At 46.6% G+C, this 22,807-nt stretch overlaps 1 protein-coding gene across 2 annotated transcripts in view; it reads left to right on the top strand.

The window, feature by feature from the left end:
• Pard6b (par-6 family cell polarity regulator beta) overlaps window positions 1–20,878 on the top strand; it is a 21,196-nt gene extending 318 nt beyond the window's left edge. The window contains exons 1-3 of one of the 2 annotated variants that reach the window (XM_008835159.3): window positions 99–218; window positions 6,283–6,505; window positions 18,670–20,878. In XM_008835159.3, the coding sequence (XP_008833381.1) occupies window positions 153–218; window positions 6,283–6,505; window positions 18,670–19,490 (1,110 nt within the window). In that variant the 5' untranslated portion in view covers window positions 99–152 and the 3' untranslated portion in view covers window positions 19,491–20,878. Of the gene's footprint in view, window positions 1–98; window positions 219–6,282; window positions 6,506–18,669 lie in introns of those variants that run through there. The other variant, XM_029564552.1, reaches the window with a different exon arrangement.
• The last annotated feature ends 1,929 nt before the right edge of the window (window positions 20,879–22,807 follow it).

The raw sequence follows: 22,807 nt of genomic DNA, 5'->3' as shown, positions 1-22,807 counted from the left end.
GGCCGCCGCGAAGCAGCCGGTGCAGCGCAGCGCGGACGCCCCCTCGGCAGGTGCCGGTGACGACGCGACGCGCCGCGTTCCGAGCCCCGAGCCCGCGCTCCGCGGCCCCGCTGCCCGCGCTCCCGAGGGCCGCCGGAGGCCTGGCGCTCATCATGAGCCGCGGCCACCGGCACGGGGCGAGCAGCGGCTGCCTGGGCACCATGGAGGTGAAAAGCAAGGTGCGCAGGCCGGGCGGGCGGGACCCAGGGCCGGGCTGCTCGGGAGGACGCAGGCGACCTGCGGGATCCAGAACCCGGGCTGCCCGAGGGCGACCTGCGGAATCCAGAGCCCGGGAGGACGCGGGCGACCTGTGAGACCCGGCATTCGGGCCGCTCGGGAGGATGAGGGCGACCTGCGGAATGCAGAGCCCGGGCTGCCCGGGAGGACGCGTCGACCTGCGGGACCCGAAATGCGGGCTCCCCAGGAGAACGAGGGCGACCTACGGGTTCCAGAGCACGGGCTGGCCGGGAGGACGCGGCGACCTGCGGGACCCAGGGCCGGTGGCTAGAAACTTGCCCAGAGCGGCGGCCTGGGGTGCTTGTCTGCTCCTCTGCCGCACAGCACCTGGTTTCAATCTTTCATCCTCCCTCCTTTCTCTAAGGGAGGCATGAGATCCACTCGAATGCAAGTTGGTTCAATAGCTTTGGGGGAGTTGCACCCCAAAGGTTTTCGGGACACCCCATTGTCGAATCCTGTCACCTGTTCCTGGGATTCAGGGCTGCATGGAGTGGAGGAGAGTCATCCTAAAGTTAGCCGAGCTGAGAGGCTTTTTCCCTATTTCCAACTTTGGTATGCATTGAATCTGTGAAATTAGCACTGTCTGCCTCTACACGGAGCAGCACTTGACCGTGGAGGAGATGCTCCTGTCGTTTCACCTTGCAGCCTCTAGATACGGAGCCCTTTCCCCCTCGCGTGTCTGCTGATAATGACTTTGATGTCCAAGAAATTCCTCAGTCGCTAGGGCCGGCAAGGGGGGTGAGCAGACTAGCTTGTAGGGATTGGTTAGGGAATGCTTTTTTCCCAAAGGGGGTTTTCAGGTGGTATTTGAAGGTGATCTACAGCCAAGGAAACATGTCAGCAAGCTTTTCAGGACTTGAAGGGCCAGATGGAGCTGGGATAATCTAGTCTCATTCTCTGAGACTGGCTCAGAAAGGTTGTGGCTTCCCCCCATCTCTACTCCCAGATAAAGCCCGATGCTTTTTATAAAACAGCTTTTAGATTTTATAGAACCGGAATCAGAGGCTATTGCTGGACCTGAGAACGTTTACAACTCACTCAGAGGAAGGCCAGACACACAAACGGAGAGGTGGAGAGCCTACCCATTGCTAATGAACCATGGTTGTTAAGAGAACACTGGGGGAATGCAGGTCCCAGGAGTGTTTTGAGTGCAGCCAGGAAAGCTGCCTGGAGCCTATGGGTAAAGAGGAGTGTTGTGTAGGGTTGAGAGCAAAGGTCTCTAAGCTTCTGTAACTGAAAAGTCACAAATCCACATTTTTATTTTTTTCTTAAATCTGAGACTGACCTGGAACTCACTGTATGTATAGCCAGACTAACCCAGAATTCAGCAGTCCTCCTGCATTGGCTGCTCGGGTGCTGGGATTGAGGGCATGTGTCACAATACATAGCTTTTTATGTCACTGAAAAATATTTATGAATTCCTGTATCAGAAGATGGATGGCCATGGTGATACACACTGTAATCTCAGCACGTGGGAGGCTGAGGCTGGAGGAGTGAGAGTTCTAGGCCAGCCTGAGCTACATAGACTCAGTCTCAATTTTTAGAAAAGAGGGATTTGTATACTAGAATAGGCACTAGTTTCAAAAACAGATCTACTTAATAAGAGTAGAACTTTGTGCTCGGAGAGATAGCACAGCATTTAAGAGAATGTACTCATCTTTCAGAGGACCCAAGTTTGGTTCCTAGCACCCATATCAGGTGGATCACAATGACTTGTAACTCTGGCTCCAGGAGATCCAATGCCTCTGGCCTTCTGGGTACATCACACACACACACACACACACACACACACACACACAAATAAAAGTAATAGATCATAAAAAAGAATAGAACTACTAAGTAGTTTAAGGAGTGCATTCAGGGTTCTCCATGGCATACAACATAGCAGATTGTAGTGATTTTTCTGAAGGGAGGGATAATAGTGATTCAAAAAATGTAGCACTTTGCCTCCAGCCATGCAGTGGCCCTGGTTCCCATGCCTAGCGCTTGAACTTTCTCCTGGCATTTCTGTTGTAGTTTGGGCTTGTGGGAGTTGAGGCTAGAAAAGCAAAGCACTTGTACACTGTGCCATAATGTTAAAAGTCAGTTTTTCCTGATCTTGGTAGTGAGTCTTTAATTTTTTATCATAGGAAAAAATGAGTAGAGAGTCAAGGTGCACTGATACAGTCAAGTTGGAATTCATCTCTGGCGATAGGAAACTGAGCTCTTGAGGACTGGAATTTCAGGCTTTTTGTTTTTCTTTTCTATCTACTGATTTCTGAATATTTGACATAGTTCTGTCTCAAGTTCTTAGTGTCTACTCTACCTGCCATATGCACTTCCAGTGGCCACACCTCTGAGGCGGGAGCAAGCCAGTCAGCACAAACAGTTCTAGCTGTCAGTTCTAGCCCACAGTTCTAGCTGTCAGTGAGTGAGTGCACAGAGTTCTGGGCCTGTGTCTGCGCTTAAAGTGTGAAAATGCATTGTGGATAACTGTTTACTTATTTATTTATTTAGAGACAGACAGCCAGGCGCCACACACCCCCACCTCCCCAGGTCTACTTGAGCTTACAGCAGTCCTGTCTCGACCTCATAGCTACTTGCATTACAAGCATTCACTACTGCCTCACAACATGTATGTTCTGTGCCACTGAACTGTTCCTCCAGTCCAGATTTATTTATTTATTTATTTATTTATTTATTTATTTATTTATTTATTTGAGACAGGGTCTCACTATGTAGCCCTGGCTGGCTTGGAACTCGCTATGTAAACCAGGCTGGCCTCCATCTCACAGAGATCACCTGCCTCTGCCTCCCAAGTGCTAGAATTAAAGGCATGCACCACCACACCAAGTTCAGTCCAGGTTTTTAACAATAATTTCCTTATATGCTACTTGAATGGTGTCAATTTTTATTTAATTTACATTTTTATTCATTTACTTTGTGTGTGCAGGCTTGTGTGTGTGTATGTGTGTGTGCTCACATGTCACAGGCTGTGGGGCTCAAGGAACTTGCAGGAGTTGATTCTTTCCACTGTGGGAGTTAAACTTAGGTGGTCAGATTTGGCAGCTAGTGTCTTTACCTGAGAGTTTTTAAGCAAAACTAGGTAGCATGCAGACCATGGTTTAGAATGTCAACTTTATTATCTTTGCTCTGGGAGGGGAAAAAATGGTCCCGTTAATAAAAGTCATGGACAATGTAAATATAAGTCTAGTTAAAATGTGATACTAGCAATCTTGTGACTTCTCTGGTAACTGATTTATCTTCCTGATTGTTTCTCTAGAATTGGAAAAGTTCTTTGTGATCATGATGATGTCCTCAAGTAACCTTGATTCCAAGGGCTCCTCTGTTAGGTCTTGCCTAACATGCACAGGCCCTCCATTATCACCAAAGCACCTGCCCAAAGCAAAACTTTAGAACAGTCTTTGAGCCATAAAACTTCCCAATTACTATTCATGGACAAATGAAATATTAACAGTATTTCTAGAAGCCCAGTGTGCTGGTGCATGCCTGTCATCCCAGCACTCAGGAACCAGAGGCAGAGGCAGGAGGATTACTGCGACTTCTAGGCCAGCCAAAGCTGCATAGGGAGATCCTACTGGGGATATGGCTCAGTGGTTAAGAGCACTTTACTGTTCTTCTAGAGGACCCAGGTTTGGTTCCCAGCACCCACGTAGTGGCTAACACCAGTTCCAGGGGATCCAATGCTCTCTTCTGGCCTCCACAGGCACCAAGCACACTCATGGACATAAAATGAAAATAAATCTTAAAAAGAAGGAAAAAAAAACAACTAAATAAATAAATAAATTCTAGAATATACCAGCAGATGCTGGAGGCAAGGAGTCCACATACATTTTGGACAAAACAAATGTAAATTGTTCTGGGAGTGAAGAATTATCTGTTGGAGTTAATTTGATCGCTATCTTATTTTTCTATATGTGCTAAAAAGTTCTTCTAATCCTGTTTGGTTGCTAGAAGTAAAACTGTTCCCACCCCACCCCCTCCCTCCCAACGTTTGCAGAGGGGACATCTGCCTGGAAACCTGCAGGAAGCATTGTTTTCATGGGAACATTTAGGGAGAGGGAAAGAGTTGATCAGAGAACTTCCCTGTAAAAAGCTGTTAAATCATTAATGTCAGCCCCATTCAGACTTGGAAGTGGTGACCCTGGGTTGAGCCAGGCTGCACTGTGGACTGTGACTGTTCAGGCCAGCCTCCAGAAAATGGAGGAGAAACTGACATTGATAACATCCTAAGACTGAGAGATAGTAAGGGTGTGCCCTGGGGTTTCTGTACTCTGAGACATGAAGGTGTGACTGACTTTGAGAACTTCAGATATGAGTCACCTGATTTTCTTGACAAATGTTAGTGTTTATATCTCAGGAATGTGTTTTGGAAACTTTGATTCCTTGAGGGTAAGAGGTGATCAGTGAATTTTCCAGCCATGGATAGAGCAAAAGCTGGGGTCCTCAGATGCCCCTGGGGCCCTGGGGAAACTGGATGAAGGCCTTTCTCTGTATGGCGCAGAAGGCTGATCCTGCAGTCCATCCTAGGAATTTAGAAGGAAAACAAGTTTGGTGGTCAGACGTGTTTGGCAAACATTGGTTTAAAACATTTTTTTTGTGGTTCTAGACTCAGGGCCTTGTACATGCTGGCTCTATGCTCTCCTGCTGAACCACATCTCCAGCGTAAAATGGAAAAAAAAAAATTAACTGTAGGACTTAACTCCCCCCCCCCGCCCATGGATGCTAGGATGGAACCCAGGACCTCAAGCATGCTACCACTGCCCTAGAGCCCTGCCATGAAATGTGCGCTGTGCCGTCTGCCCAGTGGCTCCCAGGATGGGGATTAAAGTTGTGTGACTGGGACACATTTTGAAGGAGGCCGATGAACCTTCTTTGGTTCTATGTTTGAGAAAGTGCCATGGTGAGTTAGGAAGGTGTGGAGCTGTGGACCCAGAAGGTAAATGCTGGAATGGCAGAGGCTGCTTCCTGCTGGTCTTGACAGGCCTGCCTGAAAGATCACTCTCCTGGCACACTGACTGCTGAGCTTTTGAGGCGGACTCAAGCCACCTGGTTAGTCCGAGACCTACCACTGGACCAAACACATACACAATTTTTAATTGGCTCTGATAGGGTTTCTATTTGATTTATTAATAAAGCTTATGTTTTATACTAACTTGGGGAAGATGTTTATCATCTTTAGATGTGTTTCTTGTATGATGATATTTATGCCAAGAGGCTCAAAGTCCTTTTGCTATTCTTAGCCAATGACTCCTGCCACATCCCTGGAGAGGTAGTTTTTTCATGGGAGCGATGCAGACACTTCTGCCAGCAGCAGGAAATGAGAGTTGCACAGGCCTCTGGCACCCTGGGACATAGGTGAGAATACAGCTGTTGGTGGGCTCCAGACAGGGTTGGAAGACGGTTGGGTTGTACGGTTGAGGCCTGAGCACTGGGGATGGTGCAGCCTTGCTGGGAGCGCCCTGGAGACGCATCCAGAATAGGCATGTTTTGTGCCCGCTGCATTTTGCTCCTAGCACAGAGGTTCCTGACAGCAGCTGTCTTTGTTGCGTTGTGCACTTTTCTGTAGTACCTTTTCACGACAGGTTTTCAGCTACGTTTTCTTTTCTTTTTCTTTTTTTAATTATTATTTTTATTTTATGTGTATGAGTGTATTGCCTGCATGTAAGTAAGCGCACCTGCTTTGTGCAATGCCACGGAGGTCAGAAGAGCATTTCAGATTCCCCTGGAACTGGAGTTAAGGACGGTTTGTAGCCACCATGTGGGTGCTGGGAATCAAACCCAGGTCCTCTGTAAGAGCAGTCAGTGCTCCTAATCGCTGAGACATCTCTCCAGCCCCCTCTTTTCTTCTTTTTCAAGACAGGGTCTCAATGTGTAGTCCCAGCTGGCCTAGAACTCATGTAGACCAGGTCAGAGATCCGCCTGCCTCTGCCTCCTGAGTGATGGGATCACAGGTATGTACCACCTTGCCTGGCTAACATTTCAATATGTTTGTTGTATTTGTAGTTTGGAGCTGAGTTTCGTCGGTTTTCACTAGAAAGATCAAAACCTGGAAAATTCGAGGAGTTTTATGGATTACTGCAGCATGTTCACAAGATCCCCAACGTTGACGTGCTGGTGGGCTACGCAGACATCCACGGAGACCTGCTGCCCATAAACAATGACGACAATTACCACAAGGCAGTCTCCACGGCCAACCCACTGCTCAGGATTTTTATACAAAAGAAGGGTGAGTGAGGCTGCTTGCAGCTGTCCTAGAAGTCATGTTTCCCTCCTGGGACGCATAGCTCTGCTGCCAGCTCCATGAGTGAGCATCTTGTGTAAATCTGACTGCAGGAAGGGACAGTTAGCTAAAACATTGTGATATCATTGGCTTAAATAATGTCCAAACACTGCACTGAATGTACTTCAGAAAATCTGTAGTTTAATCATTCATTTTAACCCTTTAGATTGGGGGGAAGGGACTGCAGATGGGGTGCATACACTGTCATGGGTGCCCCTCCTTTCTCATGGGTAAATGGAGTTTGAGAAACCCACTTGAGAGCATTGACCAGTACAGGGATAACTAAGACCTTAGAGTGTCAGCAAAGCCAACTAGAGAGCAACCTGAAAAAAAGAATGGTGATGTCAGACCACTCACTCCCAGGCCTTGGACAGCCCACTGATCAGGTTTCTTTGCTTTTCTGGGTTTGGAGAAACTGAAGTCCACCAACCCCGTCCACTGGGGGTGACTGCAGTCTGTGTCTCCTAAGTGATAGATGGCAGGCTCCATAACAGGAATGCTGGGCACAGTGGCTGACTGCAGGAGGCCCAGTTGGATGCTTAGGGTGAACCGTGTTTAGAGGTCCAGGAGCAGGTAGTAGGACGGTGAGCCAGCTGAGAAGCTGGGCCAGAGAAGAGGGAAGGAAAAGAGCTGTCACAGCACTCAGAGTTGACTGATGGGGAGGGGCACAGCAGAATACAGCTGTGCGTTTGAGCCTGCTGACCTGTGCAGCATTAGAATCTAGTAGAGATGGGTTTGGTTCCTGACCTGACAAATGATCTTACCAGGCTGCAGAATTGGAACACACCATGCAGGAGATTAGAAATAGCAGATTGGAGTTTGGGGTGAGCTAGAGATTGGCACATTAGAAACATAATAGCTGAGATTTAGGGAGTAGATAGAAGACCCAAACTGGACATGTTGGATCACACCTGTAATCTCAGCACTTAGGAGGCCAGGATAGGAAGATTACCACGAGTTTGAAGATAGGCTGGGCTCCATACAAGAGCCTGTCTTGAATGAAACAGCAAAGCAACAGTAAAAGGCTGTGAGCACCAGCAGAACTGATGAGCAGGTCAGCACTTGGGAACCATGTATGTACAGTAGTGGAAAGGTGACTGGCAGGCCTGGAGAGAGGAGGATGGAGCTCGTCATTTTAAGCAGACTTCGTCATTTTGTTTGAATAATAGCCCTTATTAGCAACTGTATTTACTTAGTGAGGGGAGAGGGTCATAAATACCACAGCATACATTTAGAGGCTGTAGAGGACAACTTGGGAGACTGGAGAGATGGCTCAGTGGTTAAGAGTGCTTGCTGCTCTTGCAGAGGACCTGAATTCAGTTCTAGCAACCATGCAGGGAGCTCACAACTGCCATTAACTCCAGTTACAGAGGGTCCAATGCCATCTTCTGGCCTCTGTGGGCATCAAGCCCACATGTGGTACATATACATATATACAGATGCTCATACACACAAAGTAAAATTAATCTTTGTAATTTTTTAAATTTTTATTTTATGTTCTTGAGTGTTTTGCCTGTATGTATATAAGGGCATCCATGTTGTACAATGTCCTCGGAGGTCAGAAGAGGGGTCAGATCCCTCAGAACTGGAGTTATGGGTGGTTATTAGATACCATGTGATGTTGGGACTCAAATCTGGGTCCTCTGGAAGAGCAGCCAGTGCTCTTAACTTCTGAGCCATCTCCCCAGCCCCTCAAAATCAATAAATCTTAAAGAAGGGGGAAAAAAGGAGGACAGCTTGGGAGTCTGTTCTCTCTTTACATCATGTGGGTCCCAGAGATCTAACTCAGGTCATCAGGCTTAGCAGCAAGTGCTCTTACCTATTGAGCCATCTCTTTCCCAGACCCTTTGTTGTTGTTTTATTTTTACTTGGGTTTTTTTGTTTGTTTTTGTTGTCATTTGTTTTGAGATAGGGCTTTAGTATGTATCCCTTGCTGGCCTGGAATTTGCTGGGTAGTCCAGGATGTCCTCAGACTTAGAGCACTCCTGCTTCATCCTCCTGAGTTCTCGAATTATAGGCATGCATCACCGCAACCAAATTAGTAGGCATTGAAGTTTAGAAGTGTATTAATGGGGCTGTAGAGATGGCTCAGCGGTTAAGCGTACTGACTACTCTTGCAGAGGACCCGGGTTCAATTCCCAGCACCCACATGGCGGCTACGAACCGTCTTTAACTCCAGTTCCAGGGGAATCCAAAGCCTTCTTCTGACCTCTGAGGCATTGACGACACGGGTGCACTCACATACGTGCAGGCAGTACACTCATACACATAAAATTTAAAAAAAAAAAAAAAAAGTGTATTTATATGTGAGCAAATGTTTTATATGTAGCAGAGGTAGAATGTCCAATAAAATTAATGCTCTTAGGACTTGATGTAGAGCTCCAGCCAACAAGATAGCTCAATGGATAAAGGAGCTTGCAACTAAGCCCAGTCACCTAGATTAAATCCCTAAAACCCATATGGTAAAAGGAGAGAACTGTCTCCCACAGATTGTCCCCTCACCCACATGTGTGCTGTGGCATGCATGCACATACACACATGAATACATAGATAAATGTAAAAATGCTTAAAACAAGGGGCTAGAGAGATGGCTCAGGGATTAAGAGCAATGGTTGCTCTTGTAGAGGACCTGGGTTTGAGTCCTAACACCCACATGGCAGCTAATAACCATCTATAACTCCAGTTCCAGGGTATCTGACCCCTCTTTTGACCTCTGAGGACGTTGCATGGCATGGGTACACTTATATGCATGCAGGCAATACACTCATATACATAAAATCAAAATAATAATTTTTTTTTTTTTTTTTGGTCTTTTTGAGACAAAGTCTCCCTGTAGCCCCAGCTGGCCTGGAACTCACTATGTAGACCAGGCTGGCCTCGAACTCACAGACATCCGCCTGCCTCTGCCTCCCAAGTGCTGGGATTAAAGGTGTGCGCCACCATGCCCAGCTAAAATAATATTTTTAAAAAACAAGGGGCTGGAGAGATGGCTCAGCATGATTAAGAGCACTGGCTGCTCTTGTAGGAGAACCTGGATTCAGTTCCCAGCACCCATATGGCAGCTCACAACCATCTGTAACTCCAGTTCCGACACCCTCTTCTGGCCTCTGCAGGCATTACATGCAAGAGGTAGACATAACATGAAGTAAATCCAAAAAAAAAAAATTTTTTTTTTTTCGTCTTTTTGAGATAGGGTCTCCCTGTAGCCCCCAGAACTCACTATGTAGACCAGGCTGGCCTTGAACTCACTGAGATCTGCCTGCCTCTGCCTCCCGAGTGCTGGGATTAAAGGCGTGTGACACCATGCCCAGCCCCCCCCAAATTTTAATGATTAAAACAAGACCCAAAGTGTGTAAGTATGGAATATATGCATACATATTTTGAATGCAAATATGACTTCAACAAAAAATGAAAGGAGGTAAGCCTGTCCACTGTTTCTGACACACCCTGTGATGGCGTCTCCTTCAGCCAATAGAGTCCTGGTACGGACAGCATAGCCTGACCTTCCTGCACCCTCCATTCCTTCACATCCCAGTCGGCCTTAGTGCCTCATCTGTTCCGTTGGCCCTGAGCTGGTTCTCTCTGTCCTGCACTTGCCTTTTCTTTTCGAGGTTGCTGCCTGGCTTTGCCGGAGGGTCTCTTCCCACTGCCTCTCACCTTGACCAGCTTCCCCCCTGAGATCTAGAAGTGCCTTGCTTAGGCATAGGCTGACTGGTTTACATATGTCTGTTGTCTACCAGGTTCCAGCACCAAAGTTGGAGGCAGAGTTACACAGTGCACAGTGACTCTTGATTGGTATTGAGACTTTGTTTAAACAAAGCTGAACAGATGCTTAAGTAGGAAGCTGGTTACATAAGTAGCCCTGAATGAAACAGAAAGCATGGGTTAAGGGTGACTACATTTACTGCTCAGTCACAAGGAGTCTGTTTTCTTAGCCGTTAATTCCAATTAAGGATCAACAGGACATTACAGTCCATCATGGAGAGGGAGGAAAAGAAAAGATCAACAAGGTAGCAGTTACACTCTGGTACCAGGTGACTTTTTTGTTTTTGTTTTTTGGTGGTCCTAAGTTTTGAAACCAGGTCATCATGCATGCTAGGTAAGTACCCTACCACTGAGCTGTGTCTTCATCCCCCAAGTAATTTTTTTAAAACATACCAAAGCCATTTTAAAAATTGAAAACCGTATGATCTTTTAAAACCTGATACTGTACTAAATAAAGTTTCTTTGAGGTGAGAGCTAGAGCTTGTGTGAACTGTCTTACAGTACGGACTCTGAGACAGCAGTGTTGTGTATCTTGAAAATTTCTGTTTTACAACAATTCATTGTTAGAAGAAAAGTCCCATACTCGATTTCTTGGGCTGTTATCATGAAAGCCAAAACAAATACCTGATATCTTAAATGTTATTTTCACAAAGAGAACTCTGAGCTCTTTAGCCAGCTCTCTGCTGGAGGATTAGAGCTTATCCTACCATATTTGAGAGGTGTAAGGCACAGAAGAGCACTTTCCTCTTATTGTTTAGGGCATAGCCATGCACTCAACAGTTTTGGAAAATAGTCGAGGTTGCCTTTAAAAAATATCTAGATCAGGGACTGGAGAGATGGCTCAGGGGTTAAAAACACTGGTTGTTCTTGCAGAGGAACAGGTTCAATTCCGAACACCCACATGGCAGCTTATAACCATCCATAACTCCAGTTCCAGGGGATCCGACACTCACTTCTGACTTCTGTGGGCATTGCAGTACGTGGGTGCGCTTACATACATGCAGGCAATACACTCATACACATAAAATAACTAATAAATATTAAAAACCTATATCCACATCAGGGCCACCAAGACAGCTTAGCTGGTCCACTTGCTGCTTACTGCCCAACCTGACAACCTGAGTTTGATTCCTGGAACCCACATGGTAGAAGGAGAGAACTGACTGATTCGCATACACACAATAAGTATGTTGGTTGTGATTGCACATGTCTTTAATCCCAGTAGTTGGGAGGCAGAGCCAGGCAGATCTCCTGAGTTCGAGGTCATCCTGGTCTACATAGTGAATACCAGGCCCTCTGGGGCTACATACTGAGGCCTTGTCTCAAAATGAAAGAGAGGGGGGTGGAAGGGAAGGAAGAAGGAAGGAAGGAAACAAGGAAACAAGCCAGCCAGGCATGGTGGGCCACATCTGTGAATTCAAGGCCAGCCTGGGCTGCATAGCAAATCTTATCTGAAAAAAAACAAAGGATAGCTCAGTGAGGTGCTAGGGATGTAGCTCAGTTGGTAGATTGCTTGCCTGGCAGCATGATGCATGAGGCTCTGGGTTCTATTTTAAATCTAATGTAGCACATATCTGTAATTCCATCACTTAGGAGGTAGAACAGGGAGATCAGAAGTTCAAGGCCATCCTTGGCTTCATAATGAGTTCAGGGCCAGTCTGGGATACAGGAGACCCTAGCTCAGAAAACACCAAACCCAGCAGGCTGTTCTTGTAGGATCAGAACAGAACCAGGAAACCATGCTGTGACTGCTTTCCAGATAGTCCTGGTCAGTCCAGGATCACAGCCCCTCCCGATCTAATCAGAGTATCTACCCAGCCTTCTTGCTATGTCACTGTTCTTGTGTATTAGACACTGACGTCTTTGAGTTTGTTAGCAGCCCTAGCAGGGCCTCATGCTGATCTGAGTCTCACTCGGGACATGTTTTCTGTAGCCCACCCACATAACTGAATAGCAGTCAGTTCTTAGGCCTTGACCTGGACTCAACATGACTTTGTAGCTCTGTTTTAAGGTTACATTTTAATGAGCAAGGATTTTATTTTAAAATGGTCCAAGAGATAGTAGTAAATTTACTTAGTGTGTTACTTATATCCTAGAATATACTTTGCCTGTTCTTTAGTTCTTTGACTTATCTCTACTTCTTTCTTTCTGTTTGTTTGTTTGTTTTGGGGTCTTTTTGAGACATGGTCTCCCTGTAGCCCCACCTGTCCCAGAACTTACTATGTAGATCAGGCTGGCCTTGAACTCACAGAGATCCACCTGCCTCTGCCTCCCAAGTGCTGGGATTAAAGGCATGTGCCACCACGTCCGGCTAAGATAGTAGTAAATACTATTTACACATTAGTAGTGAATAGTGGAATACAGCTTCACATGAGACCAGGAGTGGTACTCCTCACCTCTAATCCCATCAGGAAGGAATGTGAGGTCCAGGCCAGCCTGGACCACATAGCAAGACCCTGTCTCAAAACAGAAACAAAAATACAGATAATCTCACAAAAGGTGTAGCTGTAGAAATGATAAGTGGTGTGTTCACATTTCAGAAAACAGCATAGCCGCTCAGGACAGAACCCTTGCCTATCCCTAAGCACATCTGTTTTTCAGTTACCAAGCCCACAGAACTGCTCTGATTTGTTTTCCACATGTATCCCATCTCTGCTGCTTCAGCCTAGGCCTTGCGCCATCCTTGGTACATGCAGAGCCTCCTGTTCCCTCAGATCCTGCTCCAGCCAGCAGCAAGGAGCTTTGTGGAAAAACCAGATGAGATTACCATCTCTCACTTCTCAGCCTCGATTTCTTCCTGGGACCCTGAGGCTCAAGTCCCTAAACCATGGCACTTCCAGGAGGCCTGTCTGTTGGTCTAGCCTGGCACTTTACTGCCTCTCCCCTTCCTGGATCAGACTTCTTTACCGCCCTCCTCCCCTCTTCCCCTTCTATCTAATCATCTGCCACTACTCTTCGTGTCACAGCAGAAGCATCACTTCCCTAGAGAAGATCTGCCAGCCACACTGGGTCCCCTCTCTGTGCTGCTCATGGTTAACTGCATTACTTGTGCTGTCTTGTAGGCCATTGGCGCCACTACGTTCTGTGATCGCTCTGCAGACCACAGTGTCCAGCACAGTGTATGAAGTGGTTGGGGATTGCATGTTCTGAATGGGGAAGTGAAGTGGTCTGGCTAAAGTGAGACTTTAAAGTTGCCAGATCCATTTCATTTCCATATTTTGGATTAGAAAGGGAAAGGGAAACTCAGGCCTGATGTTTTCTGTGAAGTTTTCTTGAAATGCATCTGCTTACTCCCTTGTGTATCGCCTACGGCTGGTTTTACAAGAGATAACCAGGTGGCCTGCAATACCCAGAACATGGGCCTTCTGGCTCTTTTCAGATGAGATCTTGCTGTGTGGCCCAGACTGCCTCGAAATCACAGCAGTCCTGCTGGACTCAGTATTGGAGGCAGGTGAGCACCACCACACCCCATGCTTTTTCCTTCTCCTTTTTTCCACTTCTCATTACTGCAGACGAACCCAGGGTTTCATGTGTGCTAGGCTAGTGTTCTACCATTGAGCTATGAACTCTGTGTTCCCTACCCACACCCCCATACTTCATTGTTTTTGAGACAGGGACTCATGTAGTTCAGGCTAGCCTTGAACTTGCTGTGTAACAGGCTGACTTTGAGCTCCTGATCCTCCTGATCCTCCTGCTTATACTAACCCCAATGCCAGGATTATAGATGTGCATGCTCAGCAACGGCCAGCCCTTTATTTTGAAACAGGGTCTCCAGGTGTCCAGGCTGACCTGGAACCCATCCTCCTGCCTCAGCCTCCAAGTAGCCGGGACCACAGGCCCATGCCACCAGACCCAGTGACCCTGTCTGGCTCCACAGGAACAGCTTTTAACTTGGACAGCTATTTTATTCTTCCCTGTCTTTCTCCAAACTTGGAACGAGTCATGGTCTTGAGCCTCCCAACTCTCCCGTGTGTCTCTGCTGGTTTTCCTGGATGGAAATGCTTGGTGTGGTTCTGAGCATTTTACTTATCAGGTTTGCTTTTTGTTCACCAGAGGCTTTTGTTTCTTCTGTCTGTGTCCGCTGCTCACAGTGTAGCTCACCCTACTCCAAGCGTGTGGCTTGGGGCCCTCGGTAAGCTCGGGGCCCTCAGTAAGCTCAGGATGTGGGAACCAGCTTCCAGAACCAGTGTTTAAGGAGGTCTCAGTTCAGAGAGGCCCTGCAGGGCACTCTGTAGGTAAAGCCTGGAGTCTGTGTGTGAGGAAGGATGATGTCCAATCTGGTTGCTCAGAGGCTTCTGGGTGGCCCTTTGTCAAGGATAGAGGACAGCGGGGATTTGGGGTGCCGCTATATGGCCTGAGTCAGGTCTGCATGGGTCTTTCATATACTCCCATGGCCTCTGTTCCCAACCTCAGCACTCGATGGAGAACCAGCCCAGATCTTCTGGACGGTCACCTTTACACTTTACACTCAGCCTGCACCCTGGCCTGCTGCCAGCATATTTCTTTCCCAGTGGCTGGAAACTGATTAGCTAGATGGGAGAACAGAGGTGCCTTTGTGCCGGGCGCACCGCTTCTGAGAATTTAGAGAAGAGCATTCAGAGGGAGTCTCGGCATGCCAAATTATGCAGATTCAAGTTTTCTCAGTCGGGTTTCCCATGAGGGAACATGTAGGCCGCTTGGTAACATTCTCAGTTTATGTGGTCTGGAATCTCCCTAGACTGTTATGGACGCATCCACTATTGGTTGCTTTGAAATAAAAACAGTTCAGCTCAAGACTAATCCTGACATGCTTTAAGGGAGATTTTGCCAAAAACTCATGCATTGAAGGATTTATTTCTCAAATGAAACTATAAGCATCTGTATAAGAATTCAGTGTGAATTCTTTATAAATGGAGACAAGTGTCTCCAGAGAGAGGGAATGCCAGAAACAGGATGGCTCTAGTCTTGTCCAGGTTTCCAAGTGGCCACACAGCATCAAGAGAATCTAAGCAGTCCCCTGCCCTAATGCCCATACCTGACCCTCATCCTGGGAGCCCAGTAAGGAAGCCTGGGTTCACCCTATCTACAGGGATTATTCTGTACTCTAATCCCTTGGCCTGTAAACTGAGGATAAGGATGGGGCCAGTGTGAGAATGTGGCTGGCCCAGAGCTCTGTACATCCTCAGGTGGAGATCTGAGTGTCTACAGCCTCCAGGAGACAGGATTTCCAGCTAGTTTTTTTTTTTGTTGTTGTTGTTGTTTTTTTTTTTTTTGAGGGAGAGGGGCACATAAGGAGTCTTGTTTCCTGAGACAGGGTCTTGTGTATCTCAAACAGGCCTCCAACTCACTGTAGCTGACAGTGGCCTTGAATTCATGATTCTCCTGCCTCTAACTCCCAAGTTCTGGAGTGTTGAAGTTTTTTTTTCTGTTTTGGAAATTGAACATTCTAGTTTATTCTTATCCTAGTTTAATTTTGATTTGGTTTTTTGCTTGGTTGGTTGGGTTGGGTTTTTGTTTCCTTTTGAGACAAAGCCCCACTGTGCAGCCCCACCCTGGTCTCTAACTCAAAATTGTCCTGCCTGTCCTTCCTGAGTCCTGGGATCATAGGCCTGCACACGACGCCCAGGCCTGAGGTAGGCCTTTTCCTTTGGCCTTGCATTCACGGTCCTGATGTTTCATTTGTGTGTTCTTCTTTCAATCACATGACAGTAGAGTTGGGGGCCTTTGTCCTGTTTAGCTTGTGTTAGACTGTAAATTAACCTTAAAGAGAGACTTCAACTTCAGGCGATGGTTAAGCACAGCAAGTTTTCTTGTTATTTGGTTAGGCATCAGCTTCTTTTTCTTTCTTTAGTGTGTTTGTATGTCCTTTGGTACACATGTGGAAGTCAGAGGACAGTTTGCAGGAGTAGGTTCTCTCCTTCCATTGTGTGGGTCCTGGGGATTGAACGCAGATTGGCAGGCTTGGAAGCAGGTGCCTTTACCCACTGAGCTATCTCACACACCCCAAGTACCAGCATTTTTAAAAGAAGTTTTTGCCTGGAAACGGGGCTTTCTACCATAAGAAAAAGTCTGCCTAGAACAGGAGCAGGAGCTCTGGGTTTGCCAGTCCTTGTCACCCTCGGGCTCCCTCTTGTCTGTCACAACACAGATGGTGTCATACACTTTGTCTTTTACAGGTGGCAGGAGATTTTAAAAATCCTACATCTGCCTCTGTCCATCCATAGTGGAAAAACAAAAGAATGAGAACCCACAGGGAGAGGGAGTTACAGAGCAACAGAATCTCAAGAAAAAAATTATTTTTAATAAACTGGTGTACTGGGTATGGTGGCACATATCTTTATTCCTGGTATTTGAGATTGATAAAGGCAGGCAGATGTCTGAATTTGAGGCCAGCATAGTCTGTATATCAAGTTCCAGTCCAGTCAGGGCTACATCACTCGGAAGGCAGAGGCAGGCAGATCTCTCTGAGTTCAAGGCCAGCCTGGTCTACATAGTGAGCTCCAGGCCAGCTGAGGCTACAAGGAGACCCTGTCTCAAAAAGCAAAAAAAAAAAAAATTTAGTTGAGACTGGTCTTGAACTCTTGATCATTTTGCCTCTATCTCCCAAGAGCTAGGATTGCAGGTATGCGTGAGCTGTCATGCCAGGCTTAAAATTATTTTTTTATATTTGTTTGTATATATGTGTATGTGTGCCACAGCATGCATGTGGAAGTCACAGATCTGTTTTCCCTTCCACTAATCTCAGGTCCTCAGGCTTGATAGCAAGCACCTTTACCGCTGAGCTAGCTCACCAGCCCAAGATGATTTTTATGAATGAGTTTTGAAACTGAAGATGGTTTGGTGGCTAAGAGCACTGGCTCAAAAAGACCCTGTCTCAAAAAGACCAAAAAAAATTAATTAATTAATTAAATAAATAAATGAATCTGGGGCTGGAGATGGCTTCGTGGTTAAGAATGCTTCCTGCTCTTGCAGAAGACCTAAGTTTGGTTCCCAGCACCCACATCAGGTGACTCACAACATCCTGTAACTCCAGCTTCACGAGAATTTGATGCCTCTGGCTTCCACATATACTCTCAAGCACATACCCCCACAGAGACACACATATACATCCACATAATTTAAAATAATGAGAATAAATCAATATTTCAAAAAAAAAAGAATTAGTCTGGAGAGACAGCTCAGCGGTTAAGAGCACTGACTGCTCTTACAGAGGACCCAGGTTCGATTCCCAGCACTTACATGGCACCTATGAACCATCCTTAACTCCAGTTCCAGGGGAATCCAAAGCCCTCTTCTGATTTCCATGGCACCACATGACACTAGTGTACTCACATACATGCAGGCAATACACTCATACACATAAAATAAAAAAAATAAATAAATAAATTTTTTTGGTCTTTTTGAGACAGGGTCTCCCTGTAGCCCCAGCTGTTCTGGAACTCACTATGTAGACCAGACTGGCCTTGAACTCACAGAGATCCACCTGCCTCTGCCTCCTGAGTGCTGGGACTAAAGGTGTGCGCCACCATGCCTGGCTAAATAAAATATTTTTTAAAAAGGAATTAAGTTTATAAGCTGGGCATGGTAATACAAGCCTGAAATGTCATCTCTCAGGAGCCTGAGACAGGAGGATTACCTTGAATTTAAAAAAAAAAAGTTGTAGCTAGGTGTGGTAAAACATTCCTGTACCTACAGTCTGATGATCAGATGCTTTTTTCATTTTTTCTTTTGGGTCTTTTTGAGACAGGGTCTCCCCACAGCCCCAGCTAGCCTGGAGCTCCCTATGTAGACCAGGCTGACCTTGAAATAAGAGATTGGCCTGCGTCTGCCTCAGTTGAAGGTGTGTACCATCATGTACCACCACAGCCAGCGAAATTCAGTTTATTGAGAGACTGAGGCATGGGGATGCTTGAGACTGGCTGAGAAGAGGGGGAGGGGACGATCCTGTAAGACCTACTGGAGTTTGTTTCTTTGTTGTTATTGTTGTTTTGTTTTGTTCTTTTTCAGATTTTGAGATAGGGTCTCACTGTGTAGTGGCCCATGCTGGCCTCAAACTGGCTGTGTATATAACCCATGTTAGCCTTGAACTTGAGATCCTCCTGCCTTCTGCCTTACCCTCCTGAGTGCTGGCATGACAGATGTGCCCCACCATACTTGGCTTTATTAAAATTTCACTTGCCAGTTAATGTTTAATAGTTAACGAACACTATCAAATTGAACTTCCACAGCTGGTCACTTTGAGATGTGTTTGCGAGAGCCCTCTGGCGGCTTCTTCTGATGTGGCTGGTTGTATTGGGTGTGTGTTATAATGGCTGTGTGCCTGCCTCGGAGCTGGCCTCTGTAATGCTCTTGTTTGGTTTGCACAGAGGAAGCAGACTACAGCGCCTTTGGCACAGACACCCTGATCAGGAGGAAGAACGTGCTGAGCAACGTGCTGCGCCCCGACAACCACAGGAAGAAGCCGCACCTCGTCATCAGCATGCCCCAGGACTTCAGACCTGTGTCTTCCATCATCGATGTGGACATTCTCCCTGAGACACACCGCAGGGTCCGTCTCTACAAGTACGGCACTGAGAAGCCCCTTGGCTTCTACATCCGGGATGGCTCGAGTGTTCGGGTGACCCCGCATGGCCTGGAGAAGGTCCCTGGGATCTTCATCTCCAGGCTGGTTCCCGGGGGCCTGGCACAGAGCACGGGACTGCTGGCTGTGAACGATGAAGTGCTGGAAGTGAATGGCATAGAGGTGTCAGGGAAGAGCCTGGACCAGGTAACTGACATGATGATAGCCAACAGTCGCAACCTCATTATCACCGTGCGCCCAGCCAACCAGAGGAACAACGTGGTCAGGAACAGTCGGACTTCAGGCAGCTCTGGCCAGTCCACCGACAATAGCCTGCTAGGCTACCCTCAGCAGGTGGAGGCCAGCTTCGAGCCAGAGGACCAGGACAGCGACGAGGATGACATCATCATCGAAGACAGTGGAGAGCCCCGACAGATCCCCAGGGCCACCGATGCCCAGAGTCTGGAGTCCTTGACGCAGATAGAGCTCAGCTTCGAGCCAGGACACAACGGCTTCACCTCTGCACATGATGGCAACACAGCACCAGGCAGCCCCAGCACCGAGTTTGAGACCCTTGCTCCCAACCAGAAACTTCTAGAGGAAGATGGAACGATCATCACTTTGTGAGCCTGTGTGAGTGTCTTATGAATGTGCATGGGGAGTTATGAATGCAGCTCCTGAGTGAAGATGTGGACCTCTAGCCATGATGTGGCCTGCGTGCTTGAAATGTGGCTGGGTAAGAAAGGGAGCACCACTGCTGGGCCCAGAGTGCAGCTGCTGGGAGGGGGTACTGCTGCTGCTGCTGATGATCTTCCTCGGCCACCTGCGTGCGTCACTTTCCCAGAACTCACCATGTTCGTGCCTGCTGGAAGCCAGCCTCTTGACCTGCTATGCACGACCACTCATTTTCCCTGGAGCCTTTTTTTTCTTTTAATTAAGAAGTATGATTCTGTCTTTTAGTCCACTGAGGACCTTGGCTCAATGTCCCAACATTAATGTGTTTTGATTTTTTTAAAAATGTTTCTTTAATCATGGCAAAGTATTTTCGAAAATGCAGTTTTGGTTTTGTTTTCTCAATTTTAAGAAATTAAACCAGCTGGTTGTGTTTAAGAGTTGCTGCCCATTACCCAACTCTGGAGCACCCTGGTTTGTGAATTGAGAAACAGTGACCGTCTCTCCTGATGCTGTCCCCTCCCCAGAGCTTTGACATTACAGGCACCTCAGTCCTCTGCTGTTCCCAGTCCATCTGCGATCGTTTGTTATGCGTGTGTGTGTGTGTGTGGCCAGCATGCTTTTATTCTTTCAGTGTATACAAGCGGTGTGAATCATCTTGGTTAAGAGACTTTTACACACAGGACAAATGTCCTCTTTTTATACAGAAGATTGGGTTTTCCTTTGTGGGGAACCCCACCTACACTACAGGAAGGGTATGTGCTCTCTGTCCACTGCTGATAGGTGACATTCATTTTATGGGTCTATTTATTACTGCTCTCCTCCCTTGCCTGATCCCCTCGCATTGAGAGCACAGGCACTGTGATCCTAGCGTGTGGATTCAGACTGCCACCCAGACCCTGAGTTCCCGGCTGACAGTTATTTATTAATCTATGGTATGGTAACAGTTGTGTGCTGTTCAAACAAGATTCCAATGACTCCGAGCTGAAGGATGTTTTCTCTCTACGGTAAGATCCGTGAAGAAGTGAAGTCTTGATCCAGGGCTCTGGCCCAGCTGCAGCACGCTGCCCCATGGCCACTCCGTGTGTCACCTGCAGGCGACTAGCTAGGGAGGCTGCCATAGTGACTTGTGGGATTCCCCCGAGTTCTTCCTCTCTCTCACCACTGCTTACTAACAGCATTGCAGCTTTGACACAAGAGTCAGGTCTGACTCAGATGGAAGATAACGTTAGGTGTAGATGGTGATTTCATTTATATCTCAGTGGTACAGGGGCTTGACCTTCTCAGTAAAAGTACTTTCTCACATGCTACCTCTCTCTTTTTTTTTTTTTCTTTTTTTTTTTTTCTTTTTTTTTTTTTCTTTTTTTTTTTTTCTTTTTTTTTTTTTTTTTTAAATAAAGTTTTAACAGAACTTTTCTCTTGGGAAAAAATAACTTCAGGGCTTGACTTTTGTACAAATTTTAACTGTAAAATACAGACTTGTCTTCTGTCTGTGATGGTGGAGATCGCAGCTGCTAGCGCCTCCTGTTGAGGACCCTGTTAAGGACATGGCAATAGTGTTTCCCTCCAGGTCTCTGTCATTTAAATTATCGGTGAAGTAACTGATCCCTAGACATGCTGTAAAACCAACAGATCGTGGTTATTCGGTGAAATACCAGCTCATTGGTAGTTGGAGTCAGTTATTTCCAATGCACCTTATTAACAAGTCTCAGAACCAGTAGACACTGTGTTGTACTGTCAAGCCTCACTGTGAACTGCTGTGTCCAGTGAATTTATGATAATATTCTCGAGCTGTCCACAAGAAATGTGTGCTGTTGTAAACCATGAATTTTCTAATTAAATTTTACATGCTATAACATGATTTTTACATGAATGATACTTTGTTTAAACTATCAAATGTCAGTATTTTATTACAATTTTATTATAAAATGTATATTATCACTAAATGAACTTTGATTTTAAAAAATCAAATTAGCTTCAGTTACATATTTTTTACAAATAAAGATAGACTTGTATAAAGGCTACTTTCTTGTTTGAAATTACATGGAAAGTTACCCAGCGAATACTTAACAAGCACCTAGTAATACATAGGGTGAGGGACCTGTGAAGTTACAAGTAGCTTGTTCCGCTGACTTTGTTTTGGTAGGACTGGAGCCCAAGGCCTCACACAAGCACTCTACCCGTGTCCCTGCTTTACTTTTTTTTTCTTTTTTTTTTTTTCTTCAGTCTTTTTGAGACAGGGTCTCCCTGTAGCCCCAGCTGTCCTGGAACTCACTATGTAGACCAGGCTGGCCTTCAACTCACAGAGATCCGCCTGCCCTGCCTCCCGAGTGCTGGGATTAAAGGCGTGCGCCACCACACCTGGCAGCTTTACTTTTTTTTTTGATGTGTCTGTGAGTGTATGTACATGTGTGGGGTGCCCTAGGAGGCCAGAAGAGAGCACTGAATCTGGAGCTGGAGCTACAAGTGGTGGTGAGCTGCCTGAAGCGAGCGCTGGGAACCAAATCGGGTCCTCTAGACGGGCAGCAAGTGCTCTTAATCACTGAGCCATCTCTCCACCCATCTTTGTTTTTGAGACTGGACCTTGCATTATAGCCCATGCTGGCCTCAAACTCTTGACAGTTCCCCAGGCTAGTGTCCAGTTGCTGGGATTACAGGCATGTGTCACTGCACCAACTCCCTAGTTGTTTTCTTCTTTGGAACTGGAGTTATGGACAGTTAGCCACTGTGTGGGGGAAATCCGATGCCCTCTTCTGAGCTCCACAGGCTGCTATGCACAACACGAGTGCACCTACATATGTGCAGGCAACACACTCATACATACAAAAAAAATTTTTTTTTAATTTTTTTTTCTGCCGGACATGGTAGCGCACGCCTTTAGTCCCAGCACTCCAGAGGCAGAGGCAGACGGATCTCTGAGTTCAAGACCAGCCTGGTCTACATAGCTATTTCCAGGTCAGCTGGGACTACAGGGAGCTCCTGTCTCAAAAGGATGCCCCTCCCCGCAAAAAGAATGGGCTGGAGAGATGACGCAGCGGTTAAGAGCACTGGCTGCTCTTGCAGAGGACTTGGATTCGACTCCCAGTACCTACATGGCTAACAACCATCTGTAACTCCAGTTCCAGGGAAATCTGACAACCTCTTCTGATTTCTTCAGGCATTGCATGGCACAGTGCACTTACACATGCAGGCAATACACTCATACACACAAAATAATGAGTGAAATATTTTAAAAAACTATACAAAGCTGGACGTGGTGGCGCACGCCTGTA

This window comes from Nannospalax galili, unplaced genomic scaffold (genome assembly GCF_000622305.1).
Source record: "Nannospalax galili isolate Female #2095 unplaced genomic scaffold, S.galili_v1.0 scaffold596, whole genome shotgun sequence".
NCBI lineage: Eukaryota > Metazoa > Chordata > Mammalia > Rodentia > Spalacidae > Nannospalax > Nannospalax galili.
Note: the sequence above shows the minus strand (reverse complement) of the source record. Positions and strands in the feature narration are given on the sequence as shown.